The 19309-nt window shown below is 65.8% G+C and overlaps 2 protein-coding genes across 4 annotated transcripts in view; one reads left to right on the top strand and one right to left on the bottom strand.

Annotated features, from left to right (window-relative positions):
* Window positions 1-16255, top strand: part of HELZ2 (helicase with zinc finger 2) — a 25941-nt gene extending 9686 nt beyond the window's left edge. The window contains exons 1-20 of one of the 3 annotated variants that reach the window (XM_044748572.2): window positions 926-1070; window positions 2531-3637; window positions 3935-4118; window positions 4195-4302; window positions 4685-5202; window positions 5293-5934; window positions 7092-7875; window positions 8175-8250; window positions 8332-12166; window positions 12336-12454; window positions 12551-12682; window positions 12753-12914; window positions 12995-13142; window positions 13236-13352; window positions 13430-13622; window positions 13779-13913; window positions 14084-14302; window positions 14456-14612; window positions 14706-14873; window positions 14979-16255. In XM_044748572.2, coding sequence (XP_044604507.2) covers window positions 2586-3637; window positions 3935-4118; window positions 4195-4302; window positions 4685-5202; window positions 5293-5934; window positions 7092-7875; window positions 8175-8250; window positions 8332-12166; window positions 12336-12454; window positions 12551-12682; window positions 12753-12914; window positions 12995-13142; window positions 13236-13352; window positions 13430-13622; window positions 13779-13913; window positions 14084-14302; window positions 14456-14612; window positions 14706-14873; window positions 14979-15103 — 8874 coding nt within the window. In that variant the 5' untranslated portion in view covers window positions 926-1070; window positions 2531-2585 and the 3' untranslated portion in view covers window positions 15104-16255. Of the gene's footprint in view, window positions 1-925; window positions 1071-2530; window positions 3638-3934; window positions 4119-4194; window positions 4303-4684; window positions 5203-5292; window positions 5935-7091; window positions 7876-8174; window positions 8251-8331; window positions 12167-12335; window positions 12683-12752; window positions 12915-12994; window positions 13143-13235; window positions 13353-13429; window positions 13623-13778; window positions 13914-14083; window positions 14303-14455; window positions 14613-14705; window positions 14874-14978 lie in introns of those variants that run through there. The other 2 variants (XM_070486281.1, XM_070486282.1) reach the window with 2 other exon arrangements.
* Window positions 15514-19309, bottom strand: FNDC11 (fibronectin type III domain containing 11). Its single transcript, XM_070486316.1, has one exon. It carries the CDS (start codon window positions 19288-19290, stop codon window positions 18289-18291), a length of 1002 nt encoding a protein of 333 aa, XP_070342417.1. The 5' UTR covers window positions 19291-19309; the 3' UTR covers window positions 15514-18288.

Below are 19309 nucleotides of genomic sequence, written 5' to 3'. Positions count from 1 at the left end.
CCTCACAACATGGCGGCCGGCTTCCCACAGAGCCAGGGACCCAGGAGAGCAAGGAGGAAGTGCAGTGTCTTTTATGACCCAGCCTTGGTTGTCCTGCTCCGTCATTTCTGCCATAGCCGCTGGTTACACAGATGAGCACTTTTCAGTGTTCAAGGGGACTCCACAGGGATGGGAATCTAGGAAGCAGGGTCACTGGGGTCAGTCGGGTAATGTGGGGAGCTGGAGCTTGGCTACTAGCTGGCTGCTGGGGCTTCCCCACTGACCGCAGCCCTCTGTGTTCTGCAGTGGGCTGAGAGCGGCCCTGCGCAGGCAGGTTGGGAGCATCAGATGCAATTGGACTGCACAGCCTCGCGGCTCCCCCTGCTCTGGAACTGGGGGCTTTTCTCACTCTTCTGGCCCTGGCCACACATCTTTGGTGCATTTTAAGAGGCTGGATATAACATCAGAGGCCCCCTAGGGAAGAACTTCCTCAGGTAGGACCCCCCCCAATAAGAGGGCTCTGACCCAGACCGGCCGATGCCATTTAGAAAAGGGCTGCCTCTCAAGTGGGGCCCCCAGCTCTTGGCCTGTTCCCGCTCCCGTTAGGGCCCTGCTCCTGCGTGGACCCCCAGTTGCTGCGGAATGTCGTCAGCAGCCCTGTTTGTCTGCGCTGGAGGATGGGGGCGCCAGGCCACCCACCGGCTCTGCTGGCGGCACCGGGCCACCTTAAATGTCCTTCTGGTTTTCCTCACCCCGACACGGGCAGGCCCCTTCCGCACACCGCCCGCCCGGTGCGCCCGGGACCCGGGGCTGAGCCGGGTTCGCGCCCCGTGCGGGGAGGACGCGCCGCGCGCTCGGGGGCACTCTGGCCCGCGCACGAGGCGGGGTCGGGGGTGCGGTGGTGAGATCACTCGGGGGCGGGCCGGGGGCGGGGCGGGGGGCAGTGAGGTAATTTCCGCGGTCGGGCGTCAGAGGTTTGAGTCACCCCGGGGGCAGAAACGAAAGTGATCGCCGGGCCGGGAGGGGCGCGGCCGAATGGGGTGCCCGGCGGCGACGGAGGAGGGCGGCGGGGAGCCGGCTCCGCGCCCGGGGTGAGCGCCCGGGGACGCGCAGGGGTCTCGGCTGCCGGCCGGTGCTTCCAGCGCCCTCCCGGGTCGGGACCTCCTGGGGACCCCGGGGTGGGGGGCGGAGGCAGGATGGGGCGCCGGGGCGTGGGGGCGGAGCCCAAGGACCCCCGAGAGGCGCGCAGCCTGGCCAGCTGCCCTGGGAGAGCTGACTCGGTGCCGGGCCCGGGCAACTCTGGCCACGACCTCGGAGCCCCCGGCCCGGGTGGCTGAGCAGCCCCCTCCCCACGACCTGGCCGGCGCCTGGAGGGTGGGGGAGGCGGGGGTCTCCGGACCCCAAGGACCCAACCCTTTAGCCTCGTCCTCAGGGGCTCTAGCTGCCCCTGTTTCTGAACATCCCCGGGTTCGGGGTCTGGGCTCTGGTCCCTTCCGGGTGGACTCAGGCTCCCCTTTGGACTGGGGTGGCTTCTCTCTCAAGGCAGCCGTTCTAATCATTTCCTGTTAAAACATCTTTGTGTCACCCTCAGTTTGCCTTGAAAGTTCTCTTTAGACCCACCCAGCAATATTTGCAGGGAGTGGTTTCCCAGCTGGGTTGGGGACCCCCAGGGCATCCCCATTCTCTCCTGGAGCCCTGATGGAGACAGTCCTACCTGGGCAGGGCCCGGCCTCTGTGAGGTTCTGCCTCCTGCTGTGTTTCCCTCCTGACCTCCCTTTCTGAAGAGTCTCTGGGCCCTGCCCAAAAGGAGCCAGCCCAGCAGTGAGTGGGAGGGGGGTGCCCCAGCAAGAGACAGGCCAGTGTCAGAGATGGTGTCCCCTGGGTCCGGCCCGTTGACTGCTAGCCCCACGGCCGCCAAGGAGCCGCCTCTGGCCAGGCTGTGCGCCCAGGTGGACCTGCATCTGGGCTGCTCCCGCTGCACCCAGCGCCTGGCGGAGAGCACCTATCTCCTGCCCGTGGTGGAGCACTGCCCCCGCCAGATCCTGCACCACCCCAATGGGGAGGAAACCAGTCCCCCGGGCCAGGCAGCTGTGGGGGCACTGCTCCCAGGGGCCAACCGTCCTTCCCAGAACAGGGGTGCTGTCTCTGTAGAAGAGTCAGGAGACCAGGAGCTTGAGGCGCCCTAGGACGCCAGGCCCCAGGAAGAAGGCTGGAGGGTCAGGAAGTTCACGGGCCCCCAGGGCTTCTGCCGGTCCCCAGGGTTCTTGTTGCTGGGGCACTCCCCTCCCACTCGCTGCTGGGCTGGCTCCTTTTGGGCAGGGCCCAGAGACTTCAGAAAGGGAGGAGACTCAGCTGGGTCAAGGTTGAGGGGGCCCAGCCTCTTTGGAGCAAACGACCCTCTCCTCCCATCGTGTGGGAAGAATTCTCCTTACTGTTTCTGCTTCCTCGGCCCCTTGCCCGAGGAGAGGCAGGGTGTGTTTGAGCTCCGACCTGGGTGCGAGAGGCCCTGCAGCCTCAGGGCCTGACCTTGCTCCTTGCTCTTCTGTCCCAGCCTTCTCATTGTGGGTGAACAGCCCCAGAGGGCCAGCTGAGCCCCTGAGCCTCAGATGCCGCTCCGCAGAGACAGGCCAGTGTCAGAGATGGTGTTCCCCGGGTTCGGCCCGTCGCCCACTAGCCCCACGGCCGCCAAGGAGCCGCCTCTGGCCAGGCTGTGCGCCCAGGTGGACCTGCATCTGGGCTGCTCCCGCTGCACCCAGCGCCTCAACGAGAGCACATACCTGCTGCGCGCGGTGGAGCACAGCTGCCCCCGCCAGATCCTGCTGGCTCGCTCCAAGCGAGCCACCAAGCGCAGGGTCTGGCGCAAGGTGGACCGGCGGCCCAGCTTCCCGCAGCCCTTGCGCTATGAAGTTTGCCGCTACTACAGGCCTGGGGTCGGGTGCCGGCGCCACTACAACCAGTGTACCTTCGCCCGGAGCCCTGAGGAGGCGCTGGTCTGGAACTTCGAGCGTGAGCACAACCTCTCCCGGCTGTGGCTGAAGGCCGCGGTGCAGGGCGGCGGGGCCCAGGGCGAGCTGCGCAGCCCGGCTGATGCCATCTACGCGGAGTTTGGTGGCCAGTTCCAGCTGCTCTGCTCGTGCTGCTTCCGACGCTACCCGCCGCGCCTCTGCCCTGTGGACCCTCCGGGGTGGTGCTCCCAGCACGGGGCCTGCCCCTCGCTCCTGGTTCACGTGAGCACTGAGGGCCGCCGCAGGCAGCAGGTTGTGGAGGTGCGGCCGCGGCCCCAGTACAGTCAGCCACTGGCCTACTGCATGTTTGTCGGGCGAGGGCGGCCATGCCGGCACGGGGCATCCCGTTGCCAGTACGCTCACAGTGCTGTGGAGATGGCTGTGTGGGAGGCGGAGCAGCTGAGTGGGCTCCGGCGGGGGGACCTGCTCATGCCCCCTGCACCCGCGGGAAACGGGCACACAGCCCCGCACAGCCAGCCCCCTAGAGTCCGGCTGTACTGCCGCGTCTGCCTGGTCACCTGTCACTCCCAGGAGGCCTTTGAGAATCACTGCTCATCCGTGGAGCACGCGCACATGGTGGCCTTGGACCAGGCCGTGCCCTGGAAGCATCGCAGCCCGCCCACTGGGCTCTCCACGTTCGAGCTCTGCCCCAGGTAAAGACAGTGGGGCTGGGGCTGGGGGCAGGGGAAGAACCCACCTTCAGCTGGAACCAGGAGTTGCTGTCCCCTGACTGGCTGGTGCCTCCTCGGCCTCTGAGGGATGGGTAAGGGAGGTCCACTGAGGCCGCTTGTGCCAGGCCTTATCTTGGGGTACAGTAGCGGACAGGACAGGGGAGGTCCCTGTTCCTGCCCTGCCCCCTGGCCTGGAATCTCTTCCTGCTCCCCCACACAGGCCAGTATTGGGCCGAGGGATCTCACCCCCATGCGGCCTGCTGACTTCCCCTCCTCCAGGCCCGACCTCTGTGAGTACGGGGTTGTCTGCACCAAGGCGCATTCGGAGCAGGAGCTGCAGGAGTGGGTGTCACGGGTGCAGACCGTGGAGCTGCGGGAGAAGGCGGCCTGGCAGGAGGGGCTGGTGCCCTACCAAGTGCGGCTGCTGGCAGAGTACCGGCGCAGCAGCAGTGAGATCACGGTGGTGAGTGGGGGCTGTGAGTGGGTGGGGCGGGTGGGGGCCAGGGCCACCCTGCTGATGGCCAGGGCTCTGTGTGCAGCTGGCCGAGACCATCGACGGCGTGTCCATCACCTGCAACCAGCCCCTGGTGCATCAGGCCCAGGAGAAGAAAACTGAGCACAGCTGGATGTTCACCATCCACTCTGAGGTGAGGGATCAGGGCAGCCCAGTGCAGCCTCTCCCTCAAGTCTGTGTGATCTGGAGCAAGTCCCTAGTGTCTCTGTGCCCGGCCCCATGGGGTTATTTGTGGAGTGCCTGGCACGGAGTGAGGGACCAGGCTGGTCACCACTATGCACGCCCCAAGCGTCCGATGCTGTGCCATCCCCTGCTCAGTGTCCATGGGGGCAGCCTAGGGGGCTCTATGACCCCATTTTTCAGAAGGGAGCCCCAAGGCTCAGAGAGGCCAAGCACCCTGCTGGGGTCACAGCCAGGAAGCACAGGAGGGTGGGGAGGGGTCTGTGCATCAGCCTGGACCCTAATGGTTGCAACGGGGCCTGGGGGCCGCCACACCATCCCATCTTTTCCTGCAGGAGCCGCTGCTGCACGTGGCCCTGCTCAAGCAGGAGCCGGGAGCAGACTTCTCGCTGGAGGCTCCCTGCCTCCCCCGGGGCCAGGTCTACGCACAGGGGGAGCGCTTCTGTGTGCCCGGCTCCCGGGCTGAGTTCCAGGTGGGGGTGGGTGTGCAGAGCGCCTCCTTCGGCACCTTCGAGCAGTGGGTGGTCTTTGACTTTGGCCGCCGGCCAGCACTGCTGCGAAAGCTGGGGTTGCAGCTGGGCCAGGTGCACTGCACAGGGCTCCAAGGGACGCCAGTGCCTGGCCACCCCATGGAGCTGGAGCGCTGGCACCCTGGCAACCGCCACGTGGTGCCCAGTGTGGCTCGGACGGCAGAGCAGGTGGCCCTGATGGCCAAGTACAAGGTGCCTGCCCTGGCCCTGGAGTTCAGTCGCAGTGGCCCGGCCCCAGGTCCCATCTCCTGCACCAACTATCGGCAGAGGATGCACCAGTTTCTCTATGAAGAGGAGGCCGCTCAGCAGCAGCTAGTGGCCAAGTGAGTGGAGGCCAGAGGGCAGGTGGGGGCTGCGGGGTGCTGACGGCAGCGCTGTGGCCCGGGTCAGCTGACTCATGCCCTTCCCACTAGGCTGAACCTTCGGGGCCCAGTGTCCCTGAAGACAGCACTGCAGACACCAGCCCTGGGCATGCTCTTCCCGCCACCGGGAGCCCTCTACGCCCAGGTCCCCATCCCCTCTTCCCTGACACCGGACACAGACCAGGGCTTTCTGCTAAGCCGGGCGGTGAGCACGGCCCTCGTGGCCCCTGTGCCCGCGCCTGACCACACAGTGTTCGAGGTGCGGCTGGAGACCCGGGCCAGCTCAGAGCAGGCATTGTGGCTGCTGCTGCCTGCCCAATGCTGCACAGCCCTGGGGCTGCAGCCTGAGGCCAGCCCGGTCTTGGAGGTGCAGTTTCAGATCGATCCGCTGACCTTCCGCCTCTGGCACCAAGCGGTAGACGCGCTGCCTGAGGAGCGCCTGGTGGTGCCCGACCTGCTGGCCTGCACCCTGCCCTGCCCGTGGCCCACCCCACCCGCCCTGCACGGCAACCGCAAGCAGAGACTGGCCGTGGAGTTCATAGTGGGCAGCAACCCTGGGGGCACACAGCCCATCGCTCCGCTGCTCATCTATGGCCCCTTTGGCACGGGCAAGACCTACACGCTGGCCATGGCCTCCCTGGAGGTCATCCGGCAGCCCCACACCAAGGTCCTCATCTGCACACACACCAACAGGTGAGCCCAGAGCTGCCACCCCGGCTGCGGCAAGCACCCAGCTGTGATGGCGTTGCCCTGGAGACGAAGGGGGACCTGGGCCTGGGGCTCTGTCTGGTCCCCAGGTTCACTGGAGGCCTGGGCGGCCAGTTCTAGAGCACACGTGCCATGACTACCTGGCCGTGGGTGGAGTGGGGGCTGGGCTGGCTGAGCTCGCCGCCCCTGGCGCCCTGTGCACACTGGGTGGGCGGTGCAGCCCTGAGGCGAGTCCCGGTCCCTTTGACTCTTCGGGCTCTCTACCCTGTCAGTCCTGGGCTGAAAGGGGCAAGGGACGTGTGTGCTTCAGGCTCAGCGCGGGGCACCCTGGGGTCGGGGTCTGCTGTTCAGGTGAAGGGCTGTGGGTGCCTCCTTGGAGGCCCTGGGCCAGGAGAGAGTCCTGCGTGGGGTGCGGCCCAGCCCACCCGCATTTCCTGGGGCGAGGCTTCTGTGCTGTTTTTAGAGAAATGCAGATTCTTATCTCAGCCGTGAAGTTCCCCTCTGGCCAGTAAGGTTTTCTTAGTTCCCAACACTGCCTGCTGCTCAGGTGCCTGTCGCTGCCTCTGCCCGGGGGCTGGTTCCCGGGCGGGCCTTGGGGGCTGGGGGAAGACGAGTCTCTGCAGAGATGCCGAGTCTCTGCAGAGATGCCGCAGGGCTCCGGCGTGTCCCACGATGCACTGGCCCTGGGTGTTTGGGGGGCTGTCCCTGGCTGGCCTCTCTGTCCCTCCTACTCTGCCCCTGAGAGCTGGCACCAGATCTTGCTGTCCACCCACGAAAAGCTGACCGGGAGCCAAGCTCAGGGTCAACCCTGGCCTCCGGCCACCCTGGGTTGCCTTGGGCCGTGGCCCCTCCTGTGCCCTCCTCTGCCTCTCCACAAGGCCAGCTCCTTCGCCTCCTCTGGGAAGCCCTCCCTGATCACCCGGATGCTCTGTGCTGTTGCTCAGTTCTCCTCATTGGGCTCTGACCTTCCCTTCTTTCTCTGTCTGTGTGTCTGTCCCCTCTGCTGACATTTAAGCTCCGTGGGGACAGGACGTGGGTCTGTCTGCCTCCTGTGAATTCCTGGCATCCAGGTGGGACCGGGCGCACAGTAGGCGCTTTAGCAGACAGCTGCCGAGGCCCCATGTGCCCTTCTCCCCCCTCAGCGCGGCCGACATCTACATCGAGGAGCATTTCCACGGCTACGTCAGCAGCGGCCACCCGGAGGCCGCGCCGCTCCGGGTGATGTACACGGACCGCCCGCCCAGCCAGACGGATGCAGCCACGCTGCGGTACTGCTGCCTGACGGAGGACCGCCGGGCCTTCCGCCCGCCGACGCAGGCTGAGCTGGAGCAGCACCGCATCGTGATCACCACCACCTCCCAGGCCCGGGAGCTCCGGGTGCCCGCCGGCTTCTTCTCGCACATCCTCATTGACGAGGCCGCCCAGATGCTGGAGTGCGAGGCGCTCACCCCGCTGCGCTACGCCTTGCCCAGCACCCGTGTGGTGCTGGCAGGCGACCACATGCAGGTCACGCCCCGGCTCTTCAGTGTGGCCAGGGCCCAGGCGGCCGGCCACACGCTGCTGCACCGCCTCTTCCAGCACTACCAGCAGCAGACGCATGAGGTCGCCCGGCGGAGCCGGCTCGTCTTCCACGAGAACTACCGCTCCACCGAGGCCATTATCAGCTTCATCTCGCACCACTTCTACGTGGCCAAGGGCAACCCCATCCACGCCAGCGGCAGAGTCCCTCGCCACCCCCGGCACTACCCGCTCATGTTCTGCCACGTGGCGGGCAGCCCCGAGCGCGACATGTCGATGACGTCCTGGCTCAACACGGCCGAGATTGCCCAGGTTGTCGAGAAGGTGCAGGAGATCCATGACACCTGGCCCCGCTGCTGGGGCAGCCGCGAGCAGAAGCACATCTGTGCCGTGTCCCACGGTGCCCAGGTAAGCCCCCAGCGCTGTGACAGCCTTGCTCTCCCACTCCCGACCGGCAAACGGAGGGGGGCCCCTCTTGGGGTCTGGTGGACCTGTGTGCCCCCGGTTGGGCCTCTGCAGCCTCAGTTTCCCCTTCCGTAAGAGGGGCTGAAGAATTCATCTCCCAGGGCTGGTGTGGGGCTTGAACCACATGGTTGGTGCCAGGGCTGGCTGGCTCAAGGGCGCCAGGGCGTGGAAGCTGGCATTTCGTCCTTGTTGGGGCCCCTCACCGTGCACCGAGCACTTGCCGATCGGTCATATATCTTCAGGTGAGTGCGCTGAGGCAGGAGCTGAGGAAGAGGGGCCTGGGCCAGGTGTCTGTGGGCAGCTTTGAGATCCTGCCAGGTGGGTGATCAGTGCTGGGGGCGGGGTGGGGCGGGGCCATGCTCCTGGCCCAGTCTGACGCATCCCCTCGCCCCTTTGCAGGGCGGGAGTTCCGGGTGGTGGTACTGAGCACTGTGCACAACCACCGCAGTCTGCTGGGCCCTGGGGCGCCTGCCCTGGAGTTCTTCACAGATGCCCGCGTGCTCAACACCGTCATGACCCGAGCCCAGTCCCAGGTGGTGGCTGTGGGCGACGCCGTGGCGCTCTGCTCCTTCGGGGACTGCAGCAAGCTCTGGAAGAGCTTCATCCGCGAGTGTGTGGAGCATCGCAGCGTCTTCCCTGAGGACCTATCGCTGGAGCAGATCAAGCAGGGCGTGGTCCAGAGGCAGCGCTGGGACCTCCACGCAGAGAGATCGGTGGCAGTGGAGGCCGTGGACACTGTCCTGGAGCAGGGGGCAGCAGGGGGCCCAACCACAGAGCACACGGCAGTGGCGAAGGTCAAGCCAGGGGCTGTGGCCGAGGAGGGTGCATCCCCGTCCAGGACCTCGGCGGCAGAGGACGTGGCCACACAGAAGGCAGAGGCTGGGGACACAGTGTCAGGGTCTGCGGCTGGGGGGCTCCCAGCAGCAGAAGGGGCAGCCCCAGTGCACACGCAGGAGGGGGACACGGCCTCAGCAGGGAACTTGGCGAGGGGTGATGTGGCCCCTAGGGACGCCACCGCAAGCAGGTCCAAGGACCCCAAGGACTCCGAGTCCGACTTCTGGCCTTCCGACGGGGAGCTCGATGCCGACGACTCCCTCCTGCAGGAGCTCCTGGACGAGAGCCGGAATGTGACGGTGACCGTTGGGGAGGACGGGCTGCTGGACACCATCCCTAGGCCCACATCCCCACAGCAGGCCCGGCAGTATGTGAACCTGCCCCAGGCCACACTGTGGAGGCTGCTCCGTGAGGAGCCCGAGCTGTACCGCCACTGCGCCTTCACACAGGAGACCTTTGAGCGGGCGACAGCCGTGCCGCTGGACGGCGCAGGCCCCGGCCCCATCCAGGTCAGGGGCCGCCTGAACTGCGGGATGGCCTTCACCGGGGACGAGGTGCTGGTGAAAGTCTTTGGCGGGGCTGCTGGCGACAGGGGCTCCACGGGGCGGCTGCAGGGCCGCGTGGTGGGCGTGCTCAAGAGGAGGTGCCGTGAGCTCGTGTTCGTGTGCCGCATGGATGAGTGGGACCCCCGCATCATGACCCCCATCGACGGCTCCGTGACCAAGATCTTCGTGGCTGAGCTGAAGGACCCACTGCAGGTGCCCATCCACCGCCTCCTGCAGGGCCACGTGCAGCGGGTGAGGTACGAGCCGCTCACCGCCAAAGCCCGGCGCGACCGGCTCTTCCGGGTGCGTGTCGTCCTGTGGCGGGAGCGCTTCTACTATCCGCTGGGCATCGTCCTGGAGGTGCTGCCCCAGGCCGACACCTGGCAGCGGGGCCTCCACGCCCTGGACCTGGAGTTCGGCCTGAGGGACCCCTCGCCAGACCCAGCCTCGGTCTCTAAGGCGCTGCAGAAGTTCCGCGCAGAGCTTGGCCGGGCGCCTGGCTGCCGAGAGGACTGCCGCGGCTTCCTGACCTTCACCGTGGACCCTCAGGGCGCCCGCAGCCTCGACGACGCCCTCAGCGTCCGGGACCTGGGCCCCCGGTACGAGGTGGCTGTGCACATCGCCGACGTGGCCAGCGTCATGCCCCGGGACAGCAGGCTGGACGTGGAGGCCCGCAGGCACGGCACCTCCTTCTACGCCCCCGACCGGGAGCCGGTGCCCATGCTGCCAACTGGCCTCTGCCAGGACGTGTTCAGCCTCCTGCCAGGCCAGGACCGGTTGGCCATCTCCCTCTTCCTCACCGTGGAGAAGGGCAGTGACCAGGTCCGGGGCCTGCGCTTTGCGCCCTCCATGATCCGCTCCAACCGCCAGCTGTCTTATGAGGAGGCTGAGCAGGTGATCAAGGGGCACCCGGGTGCGGGCCTGGAGCTGCCAGCCCGCCTGGACTCGGTGGACGCCTGTGTGGCAGCCGCGTGCCACCTCTCCCGGGTGCTGCGTCGCCGCCGCCTGCAGGGCGACTGCCACTACAAGCAGCTGGACGAGGACAGCATGCTGGGCTTCCGTGCAGCCCACGTCATGGTCCAGGAGTACATGATCCAATTCAACAGACTGGCAGCTGAGTTCCTGGTGGGCAGTGAGCGCACGCGGACGGTCACACCACTGAGGTGGCAGCCCATGCCCAGCAGCCGCCAGCTAGAAGCCGTGCGTGAGAAGCATGGGGGGCTGGTGCCCCTGTCGCTGCACCTGCGCCACCACCTTTGCGGCCCCGGCCCCCCCGACACACACCTGCACCTCCTGGCCTCCCTCTGGAGGCACGTCCAGCTTGCAGCCCGAGCCCAGGACTTTGACGGGCTGGTGGACCTCATCACCACGGACGACGTGCACCCCTCGCTGGCTCCCGCAGGCCTCGACTTCCGCCGGGCCCTGGGCCGCTCTGTCTTCGGCCGCTCCAGCCAGGGTGAACAGCAGCCAGCCAGCCACTACTCGCTGCAGGTGGAGTGGTACACGTGGGCGACCTCGCCCATCCGCAGGTACCTGGATGTGGTGCTCCAGCGGCAGATCCTGTTGGCGCTTGGCCAGGGGGGCTCCGCCTACTCCGCCAGGGACATCGACGGGCTCTGCCAGGACTTCAGCCACCAGCACATGAGCGCCCAGAGGTACCAGCGCCGGGCCTACAGCCTGCACCTGGCCACGCGGCTCAAGGCCCAACCCCAGGACAAGCTGGGCTTCGTGGTGGACGTGGAGGCGGGCGCCCGCTGCTTCAAGCTGCTCTTCCCTGCCAACCGCGAGACCCTGCCTGAGCCCTGCCCTGTCTACTACCGCTCCCTGCAGCTGTCCGAGCACCCCCACGGCCTGGCGGGCCGGCCGGGACTGCGTCTCTTGTGGCGACGCCGCATCTACTCGGTGCAGGCGGATCAGCCGTGCCACCCACTGCCCGGCGCCCTGCTCGACCCACATACCCGGCCCATTGACACTGCCCTGTGGCAGCAGCTGCTGGAGCTGGTGGAGGAGCAGCGGTGGCCCGAGGCAGCTGCCCTCGTGCAGGCTCAGGGCGCCACGGAGCCCCGGCCACGGGAGCTGGGGCGGGTGTGGCGGAACCACTGTGACCACTTCATGGAGGTGGCCCGGGAGCTGAGGGGCGGGGACACGCTGCAGGTGCAGCTGAGCGCCACCCTGCAGCGTGGGTTCCTGGCACCGGTCCTGCAGCTGTGGACCGTGGCACCTGGCCTCGTCCTCTGCCTGGAGCACGCAGAGCGGCCAGGCGACTGCTTCTCGGGCCATGTGCCCCAGGCAGGGCGGGACCGGTGCCGGGACGTGAACGAGTACTCCCGCGTGTGGCAGCCGTTCTGCTCCCTGGAGTCGGCCACTAGCGCGGTCGCTGAGAACGACTCCATCACGCTGCAGCACGTGAGAATATCCTGGGATGCGGAGCGGACGACACAGGGCCAGCTACAGGGCACCTTCTGCCTTGAGGCTGCCTTCCTCCGTGAGCACTGCATCGACATCAGCCTCGACCACTGCTACCTCTGCATCCGGCTTGAGGGGCTGCTGGCCGTGCCCGACAAGAGGGCGCCATGCCCCCCGGGCAGTCCTGGCCAGCCTCCCTCCGCTGCTCCACCCCGCGGGCCCAGCAGCCTCAGCCCCGTCCTGAGCATTGACCCTGACACCTACACCTGGGTGGCCCATGGGCTGACCGAGGACGGGGACCTGAAGGAGGGCAGGGCAGACCGGCAGGAGGCCCGCAAGCAGGTGCACTTCTTTATCCACCACATGGCCATGGAGAAGGTTCCAGAAGAGGTGCTGAGGCCCGGCAGCCGATTCACCATTGAGGTGTTGCCCAAGCAGCTTCCCGACCTGTGAGTGGCTTCTACGGGGCCAGAGGCCAGGGAGAGGCTGGCGGGCGGGGTGGGGTGAGAACGCCCTGGGCTCCCTCTTCTGGGAGGGGTGGCTCTTGGGGCAGTGGTCCCTTCCCCAGGGAGTCCTGTCGACGTTCCGGTGTCCATCTTCACTCCCACCTGCCCCCAGCCGCAAGGAAGAAGCTGTGCGTGATCTGGAGAGTGCGTCCCCACTGGTCATCAGCATCGCCCTGGGCCAGCCCATCCCCTTGCCCCGCTGCCCTCCTCACCAGCAGCCCCTCCACAGAGGTAGGTGGGGAGGCCCTCCAACTTCCCCCCTGCCCCTTTGTCCTGGCCCGGCGCTGCCCTGCACCGGTGCTCAGGGAGGCCTGGCTGCTCCCTCAGGGACCCCCCGCAGGTTCCTGGAGCAACAGGCCTTCGACATCCCCGGGAGCCACCACAAGCTGAACCCCAGCCAGAACGGAGCCATTAGGGCAGCTCTGAGAAAGCAGTTCACGGTCATCCAGGGACCACCAGGTGGGCCATGTTGGGGGAGCTGTGGGCACCCTGGCGGGCAGGCCTCCGCTCACCCACTCTCTGCCCACAGGCACGGGAAAGACGGTGGTGGCCCTCCACCTCGTGTTCTGGTTTCACAAGTCAAACGAGGAGCAGGCGCTGGCCTGTGGCAGCCCTGGGGGGGAGACGCGCCTGAGGGGCCCCTGCATCCTGTACTGCGGCCCCTCCAACAAGTCGGTGGACGTCCTGGCAGGTGCGCTATGTCATCGCCTGAGGGCTGTGCCTGGGGGTGCTGGGCCAGGGGACAGTCACTCACGCCCCGACTGCCCCCAGGGCTGCTCCTGAGCAGGAGAGCAGAGCTGAAGCCCCTTCGTGTGTACAGCGAGCAGGCCGAGGCCACCGAGTTCCCCGCACCCGGTGTGGGCAGCAGGGGTCTGCCCAAGAATACCCCTCGGGAGGGGAGGCCGAACCAGACCCTCAGGTGTGGCCTCTCAACTGTCTGTTTGGGTGGAGGCGAGGGGCCCAGTGGTCCTGCCTCAGGGCAGCACAGGGCTTCATGGCCGTGTCCCCACAGGAGCATCACCCTGCACCACCGGATCCGGCAGCCCTCCAACCCCTACGCCTCCGACCTCAAGGCATTCGATGGCCGGCTGCAGAAAGGGGAAGTGTTCTCCAAGGAAGACCTCCTTCGGTAAGTGGCCAGGGCCGTGGGGCTGTCTCCTGGCATGGGAGAGTCCCTGGGTGACCAGACAGTGTCCCCACACACAGGTACAGGAGGACGCTGGGGAAGGCAAGGAAGTTCGAGCTGGACCGCCACAGGGTCATCCTGTGCACGTGCTCGTGTGCAGCCTCGGTCAGCCTCAAGAATCTGGACGTCCGGCAGATCCTTGTGGATGAAGCAGGCATGGCCACGGAGCCCGAGACCCTCATCCCTCTGGTGACCTTCTCGAGGGCGGAGAAGGTGAGTGAGGCCGGTGCTGAGCTGGTGCCCTGGGCAGGTGTCGCTGGGTGTGGCCTCCCACCTGGGAGGGCAGCGTCGTGGTGGGGCCGCGAGGGCCGTGGGGCCAGGTCCCCCTGGGTCTGAGGCTGTCAGGACCATGCCTGCCTGTCCCTCCAGGTGGTCCTCCTTGGGGACCACAAGCAGCTTCGGCCTGTGGTCAAGAACGAGCAGCTGCAAAACCTGGGTCTGGATCGGTCTCTCTTCGAGCGATATCACAGGGACGCCTACATGCTGGACACGCAGTACCGCATGGTGAGCCGCCCCAGCCTCAGCGCCTCCGGCCCAAGGTGTGGTCTGTGGCCCACTCCCCTACCTCCTGCATCCACCAGGCCTTGTCCTGGGGCCACAGTGGGCGCAGGTGGGAGCTCTTGGCCCTGGGTGGTGGGCGGGTGGCCACCCCTGCTCACAGCCTTGCCCTACAGCACAGGGACATCTGCACCTTCCCCTCCATGGAGTTCTACAAGAGCAAGCTGAAGACCTGGCATGGCCTGAGGAGGCCGCCCAGCGTCCTAGGCCACGCTGACAAGGAGAGCTGCCCTGTCATTTTTGGCTACGTGCAGGGCCATGAGCAGAGCCTGCTGGTGTCCACAGATGAAGGGAACGAGAACTCTAAGGCCAACCTGGAGGAGGTGGCAGAGGTGGTGAGTGTTAGCAAGACCCTCTCTGGTGCCATTTGGTCAGGGAGGGCTTCCTGGGGGAGGAGGCAGAGGAAACGAGGGAACAGGTGAGGTCCTGGTGCCAAGGAGGAGAGAGGCATCAGGGCCGGCTTCACCTGCACTTCCTCGGTCCCTCAGGTTCGCATTGCCAAACAGCTGACCCTGGGCAGGACAGTGGACCCCAAGGACATTGCCATCCTCACGCCCTACAATGCACAGGCCACAGAGATCAGCAAGAGACTTGTGCGAGAGGGCATCACGGGAGTAACAGTGTGCTCCATCACCAAGAGCCAGGGTGAGGCTCTGGGAGGGGGCAGGTGGGCTAGTGGGGCAGGCGGCATGGCGAGCACAGCCAGCAGGGGCCTCACAATGCCTGCCTGGCCCCCAGGGAGCGAGTGGCGCTATGTGCTGGTGAGCACCGTCCGCACGCGCCCTGAGAGTGACGTGGACCAGCGGCCGACTAAAGGCTGGCTCAAGAAGTTCCTCGGCTTTGTGGTGGACCCCAACCAAGTGAACGTGGCCATCACCCGGGCCCAGGAGGGCCTCTGCCTCATCGGTGAGGGCTGCTTGGCTGGGGCAGGGCGGGGGTGGGCTCCTCCCTGGGGGTGGGGCTGTCTGGTGGGGGAGGGCTGGGGTCTACCACTGACTCCTCCCCTGGCAGGAGACCACCTCCTCCTGCGGTGCTGTCCTCTCTGGCGTCGACTCCTGGACTCCTGTGAGGCCCAGCAGAGCCTTGTGCCCGCTGGCCAGGTGCGGGTCCAGAGGAGGCCAGCCGTGTCTTTCTGAAGAGCCCTGCCCACCCACTGCCCCCATGCTGCCAGGACTGTAAGGAAAAGTCTCAGGCCTTCCTGAGCCAGACACCTTGGTGGGCCCAACTCAGCAGAATCCCATGTGCCTTCAGTGGTCACTGCCAGCCACCATCCGGCCACCTGGCTGCCTGGGCAGGGGTCTGGAGGCTGGCCGCAATGGTGCACAATAACCACATTCCTGAGTCTTGTCTTCTCCCCAGGCGGGAGCAGGCCAGGCAGTGCCCGGCTGTCATGTGCATCAACCTGGGGGGCAGGTCCCGCCCTCCTTGCAGAGCTGATTTGCTGGGACATTTGGGGACAGGGAGCATCTCGGGTGGTGGTGGGGTCCCTGAACCAGCACGACACCTTCGCTGGGAAGGCTTGGGGTCAGGAAGGAAATCCCGTTGCTCTTTGATCTTTGGACGCCATCCCTGACCACACTGGTTTTGGCCAGGGAACTCAGCTTTATTTTCTATTTTTAAATAAACCAAAAGCCAGTTTTTTTTTTTTACTGGAACAGGGTCCACAGCCCACACTCAGGGCAAGGAGGCCTCCCTGGGAGAGAGGTTTTTCTCTGTCACCACTGCCCCGTCTGCTTGGACCCACAGCCTGTGTTCTTGAGGGGCCACTGCCCGGCAGGGGGAGGGCAGACTCGAACCAGATGGCCACACAGTCTCCCGGACCCGCCCCTCTGGACGTGCCAGGCCGTGCGGTGCTCCTGTGGGCGTGGGTGGGGCGGGATCAGGTGCCTGGACAGGCACCCATACTCCCACCCCGAGCTCTGTGTCACCCTGTTTACTCAGGCCTGCTCCCAGGTCAGGGCCTTCGGCACGGCCTGCCCAGTGCATCTTTCTTTGTGAGATTGACCTTTGCACACGCATTTGGGTCCTGCCTGGAAAGCTGTGCCCTCCATGGCTGGCCCACTCCTGCCCACCCTGAGGCTGCTCTGACTCTGGAAAACAGAGCTTGTGGCATTGGGCATGCTGCAAAGGAGCTGTTCACACCGGAGGGGCTCGCCCCACCTGTGGCCCCCCAGCAGACCCCTCTGTGGGGGTAGGGGTGGGGTGTCTATGTGTCTGTCTGATGTTTTATACAAATTAAATTTATACAATTAAATTTATACAATTAAATTTTAGTATATTTTCTTGGACTCTGTGTTATATGATTATTAATTTTGTTATAAAGACCACTCTGATTTTCTCATGTCTGGGTGTTTTGAGGTCTGACATGGGGGCAAAAAGGGGTGGCCTCTCCTCTTGCTTTGGGTTGCAAAGTGGCTGCTGAGGCTGTCGAGAGCCAAGAGCTGGTTGCAGCTGGATGAGGGAGCAGGTAGAGAGGGGCCCATGTCACCCCTTCTACAGCTGACAACACAGCCAACAGGCTGAGAGTTGTCTGTGCTGTGATAAAGGAAGCTGGAAGTGGTGGGGGCAGCTTGGCAAGGACGGGCCTCAGTGGGTGAGCTGTGCCCAATTGTGCAAGCCCCAGCCCACTGAACTCTGACCCTAGGCAGGGCTGGCCCCAAAATCTAAGTCCAAAGTCTGCAGGCTGCAGCCTTGACAGCGTCAGGCAAGGTCTCGGGTCTGAAATTACCCCCCAGGACCCTTGGGCATCGCGGGGCCCTCCAGGCTGATCTGGGCTACTCAGCATTCGGCTCGTTTGTGGTCGGGTCTCCAGTGCCTCCAACTGGACAGCACCAGCTCCCCAGGGGAAGGCATGGCAGGGCCCGGCCTCCCTAAGCGCCAGCCCTGGCGTGAGAGGGGTTAGGAGATCACAGACAGACAGACGGACGGACGGAAATCGCAGGGAAAAGGGGTCCCCGGGCCTCCGCATCCCGCGTGTTCACTGTGAGGCGGTGGAGTGAGGCAGGTGGGCCCCACCTGGGAGAGCACGTGTGTTCTCGGGCAGCCACGAAAGCGTGGAGAAATTTTACCGTATCTAGCGAAAAGCGCTTGAACAGAAGACTAGCCGACGCCGAGACGGAGATGAGGACCGCATCCGCCGAGAGGCAGGAAGGGCTTCCGGCAGGAAGGGCTTCCGGGAGGAAGGGGCGTTGAGGCCTCGAGGGCGCGCGCCGGCGGGCAGCGGGGCTGGACGGCGGTCGGGCAGCTGCGCGCAGGGCAGGCCGCTGGCAAAGGGCTCGGCCTCGCCGCAATTAGGGTCACGGTTTCAAGCCAGGGGCGCGATTTTCAGCCAGTCCGTGCACGAGGGGGCGGGGCAGGCAGGTGAACGGGGGCGGGGCGAGGGCCAGGGCGCGGCAGGTGAGCGGGGGCGGGGCGCGGCAGGTGAGCGGGGGCGGGCGACGGGAGGCGGCGGATCTGCGCCCCAGCCTCGGGGGCCGCACCGGGAGGGCGCCGCGGAGCCGCTCACAGCCGGGGACTTGCAGTGGCGGCGCTGCCGGGAGGCTGGCCTCTGCGCAGTGTCTTCCGGATGAGGCCCCGAGGCCGGGCTGGGGGCGGGAGGAGCCAGGACGGAAGTCCCCCAGCCCGTGTGCCCATATGTGCCTCCCTCGGCGATCCCCGATTTCACGCTCCCCCTCTGTCGGTGGGATCTGTATGATCCAGCTCCAACCCCAATCTCTGGTCCCCTCCCCAGCCCTCTCTACCCTGCACCCACCCCACCCCTCTGGTCATTCCTGAACAAGATGATGACTCTACCCTGGACCTCTGGGCGTCTGGGGTGACTCCATCCTGCCAGACATCCAGGAGAGAGTCCCTCAAGCCACATGGTGCCACAGAGTGTGTGACAGTCTTGGCTTGATGGCACACAGGAGCACACAGCAGGTCAGCGGTTGGAGAGGCTTGGGAGGGGGCCTCCACCCAGGCTGAGCCCACCCCAACACTGCCAAGCACACTGTCCATAGCTGGGGGGAGGGGGCTTGGCCTTTCTGACAGAGTTGGGGACCCCTCTCTCTTACTAGACCACCTCTGTCAGTTCTCCTAGCTCCCGAAAACCCTGCTCGCCACACCTTGTCTTCTCAGAGGGCCTGTGGTCCTAGCGACCGCCAGGGTGTGTGCGTGGTGGTGGACAGGAAGCTGGTTCTCAGTGCTCGGGGAGTGGGGGCTTGGCTGAGTCAGGAAAAGCACTCGTGTGGCTGCTGCCACCTTTAAAACGGAAGTAGATTTGTTTCTTGAATTGTGTAAGTGAGTTTATACTCCTCTGTATTAGTGGATAAATATTAGGAAATCATCTCTCGGGAGGTGTGGTCAGGGGTGGGCCTGGCCTGTCCAGCCGACTGGGGGCTGGCCCTTTGGGGGGCCGCGGCCGGGTCTGCAGGGTGAGGCTGTCCCGCCAGGGCTCGTGCACCAGCGTGTAGCTCTCCGCTCTCTTGACGGTGAACTTGTAGGAGCGGTTGGGCAGCAGGTTGCGGATGTCAAAGGTGCAGGCGGCCACAGGGATGACGCCACACTGCGTGCACTCCTGCTGTGTCCGTGGGTCCAGCAGCTTGAAGCGCAGCTCGAACTGCTCGGGCGCTGCTGGCTGGACGGTGACAAACCAGCGCAGGCTGACCCAGTCCTGGTGGGCCACTGATTCCTTGCGGTCGAACATGACGGGCATCTTAGTGCTCAGCATGAGGCGGATGTGCGGGATCTTGGTGGCGCCAACGTCGGACACCAGGCGGTGCTTGATGTGCAGGCGCCCCGGCACCATCATGGCCAGGAAGCTGTCCATGATGGCCGACAGCTCTGCCAGCCGCTGCCCCACGAGCCCCCAGCCTGCCAGGAAGGGCCGCGGGTCGGGCGACTCGAGCAGGGCGTCTAGCTCGGCGCGGCCGCAGTCCAGCTGCTCCAGCAGGTCCCCCAGCAGCAGGAGCTGGATCTTGGTCTGGGCTGTGCCCACCTTCTTCATGCGCTGGAACTTCCAGGGGTCGATGAGCTGGAACATGGTGCTGGGCAGCACCAGCGGGTTCTGGTCGCCCAGGGCCAGGTGCTTGGGGAGGATCTCCATGTAGTAGGAGCACTTCTTGAGCAGCTCCATGCGGGCATGGTGGCGCTTGAGCAGGTGGGGGCTCAGGGCCGAGCTCAGGAACTCACGCAGCGCATTGCGGTGCTCCAGGTAGGTCCTCCAAGCCTCCGGCTCCAGCAGCTGCCCATCCTCAGCCTCCTCCGCCTCCTCCTGGTCCAGGAAGGACTGGGGACTGCCCAGCTTCATCTTGTCCAGGCCTAGGCCTGTCACCTGGAAGCTCATTGTCTGCAAATGGGGGTGG

This window comes from Equus asinus, chromosome 15 (assembly GCF_041296235.1).
Source record: "Equus asinus isolate D_3611 breed Donkey chromosome 15, EquAss-T2T_v2, whole genome shotgun sequence".
Classification (NCBI taxonomy): Eukaryota; Metazoa; Chordata; class Mammalia; order Perissodactyla; family Equidae; genus Equus; species Equus asinus.
This window is presented reverse-complemented; position numbering and strand designations above follow the sequence as displayed.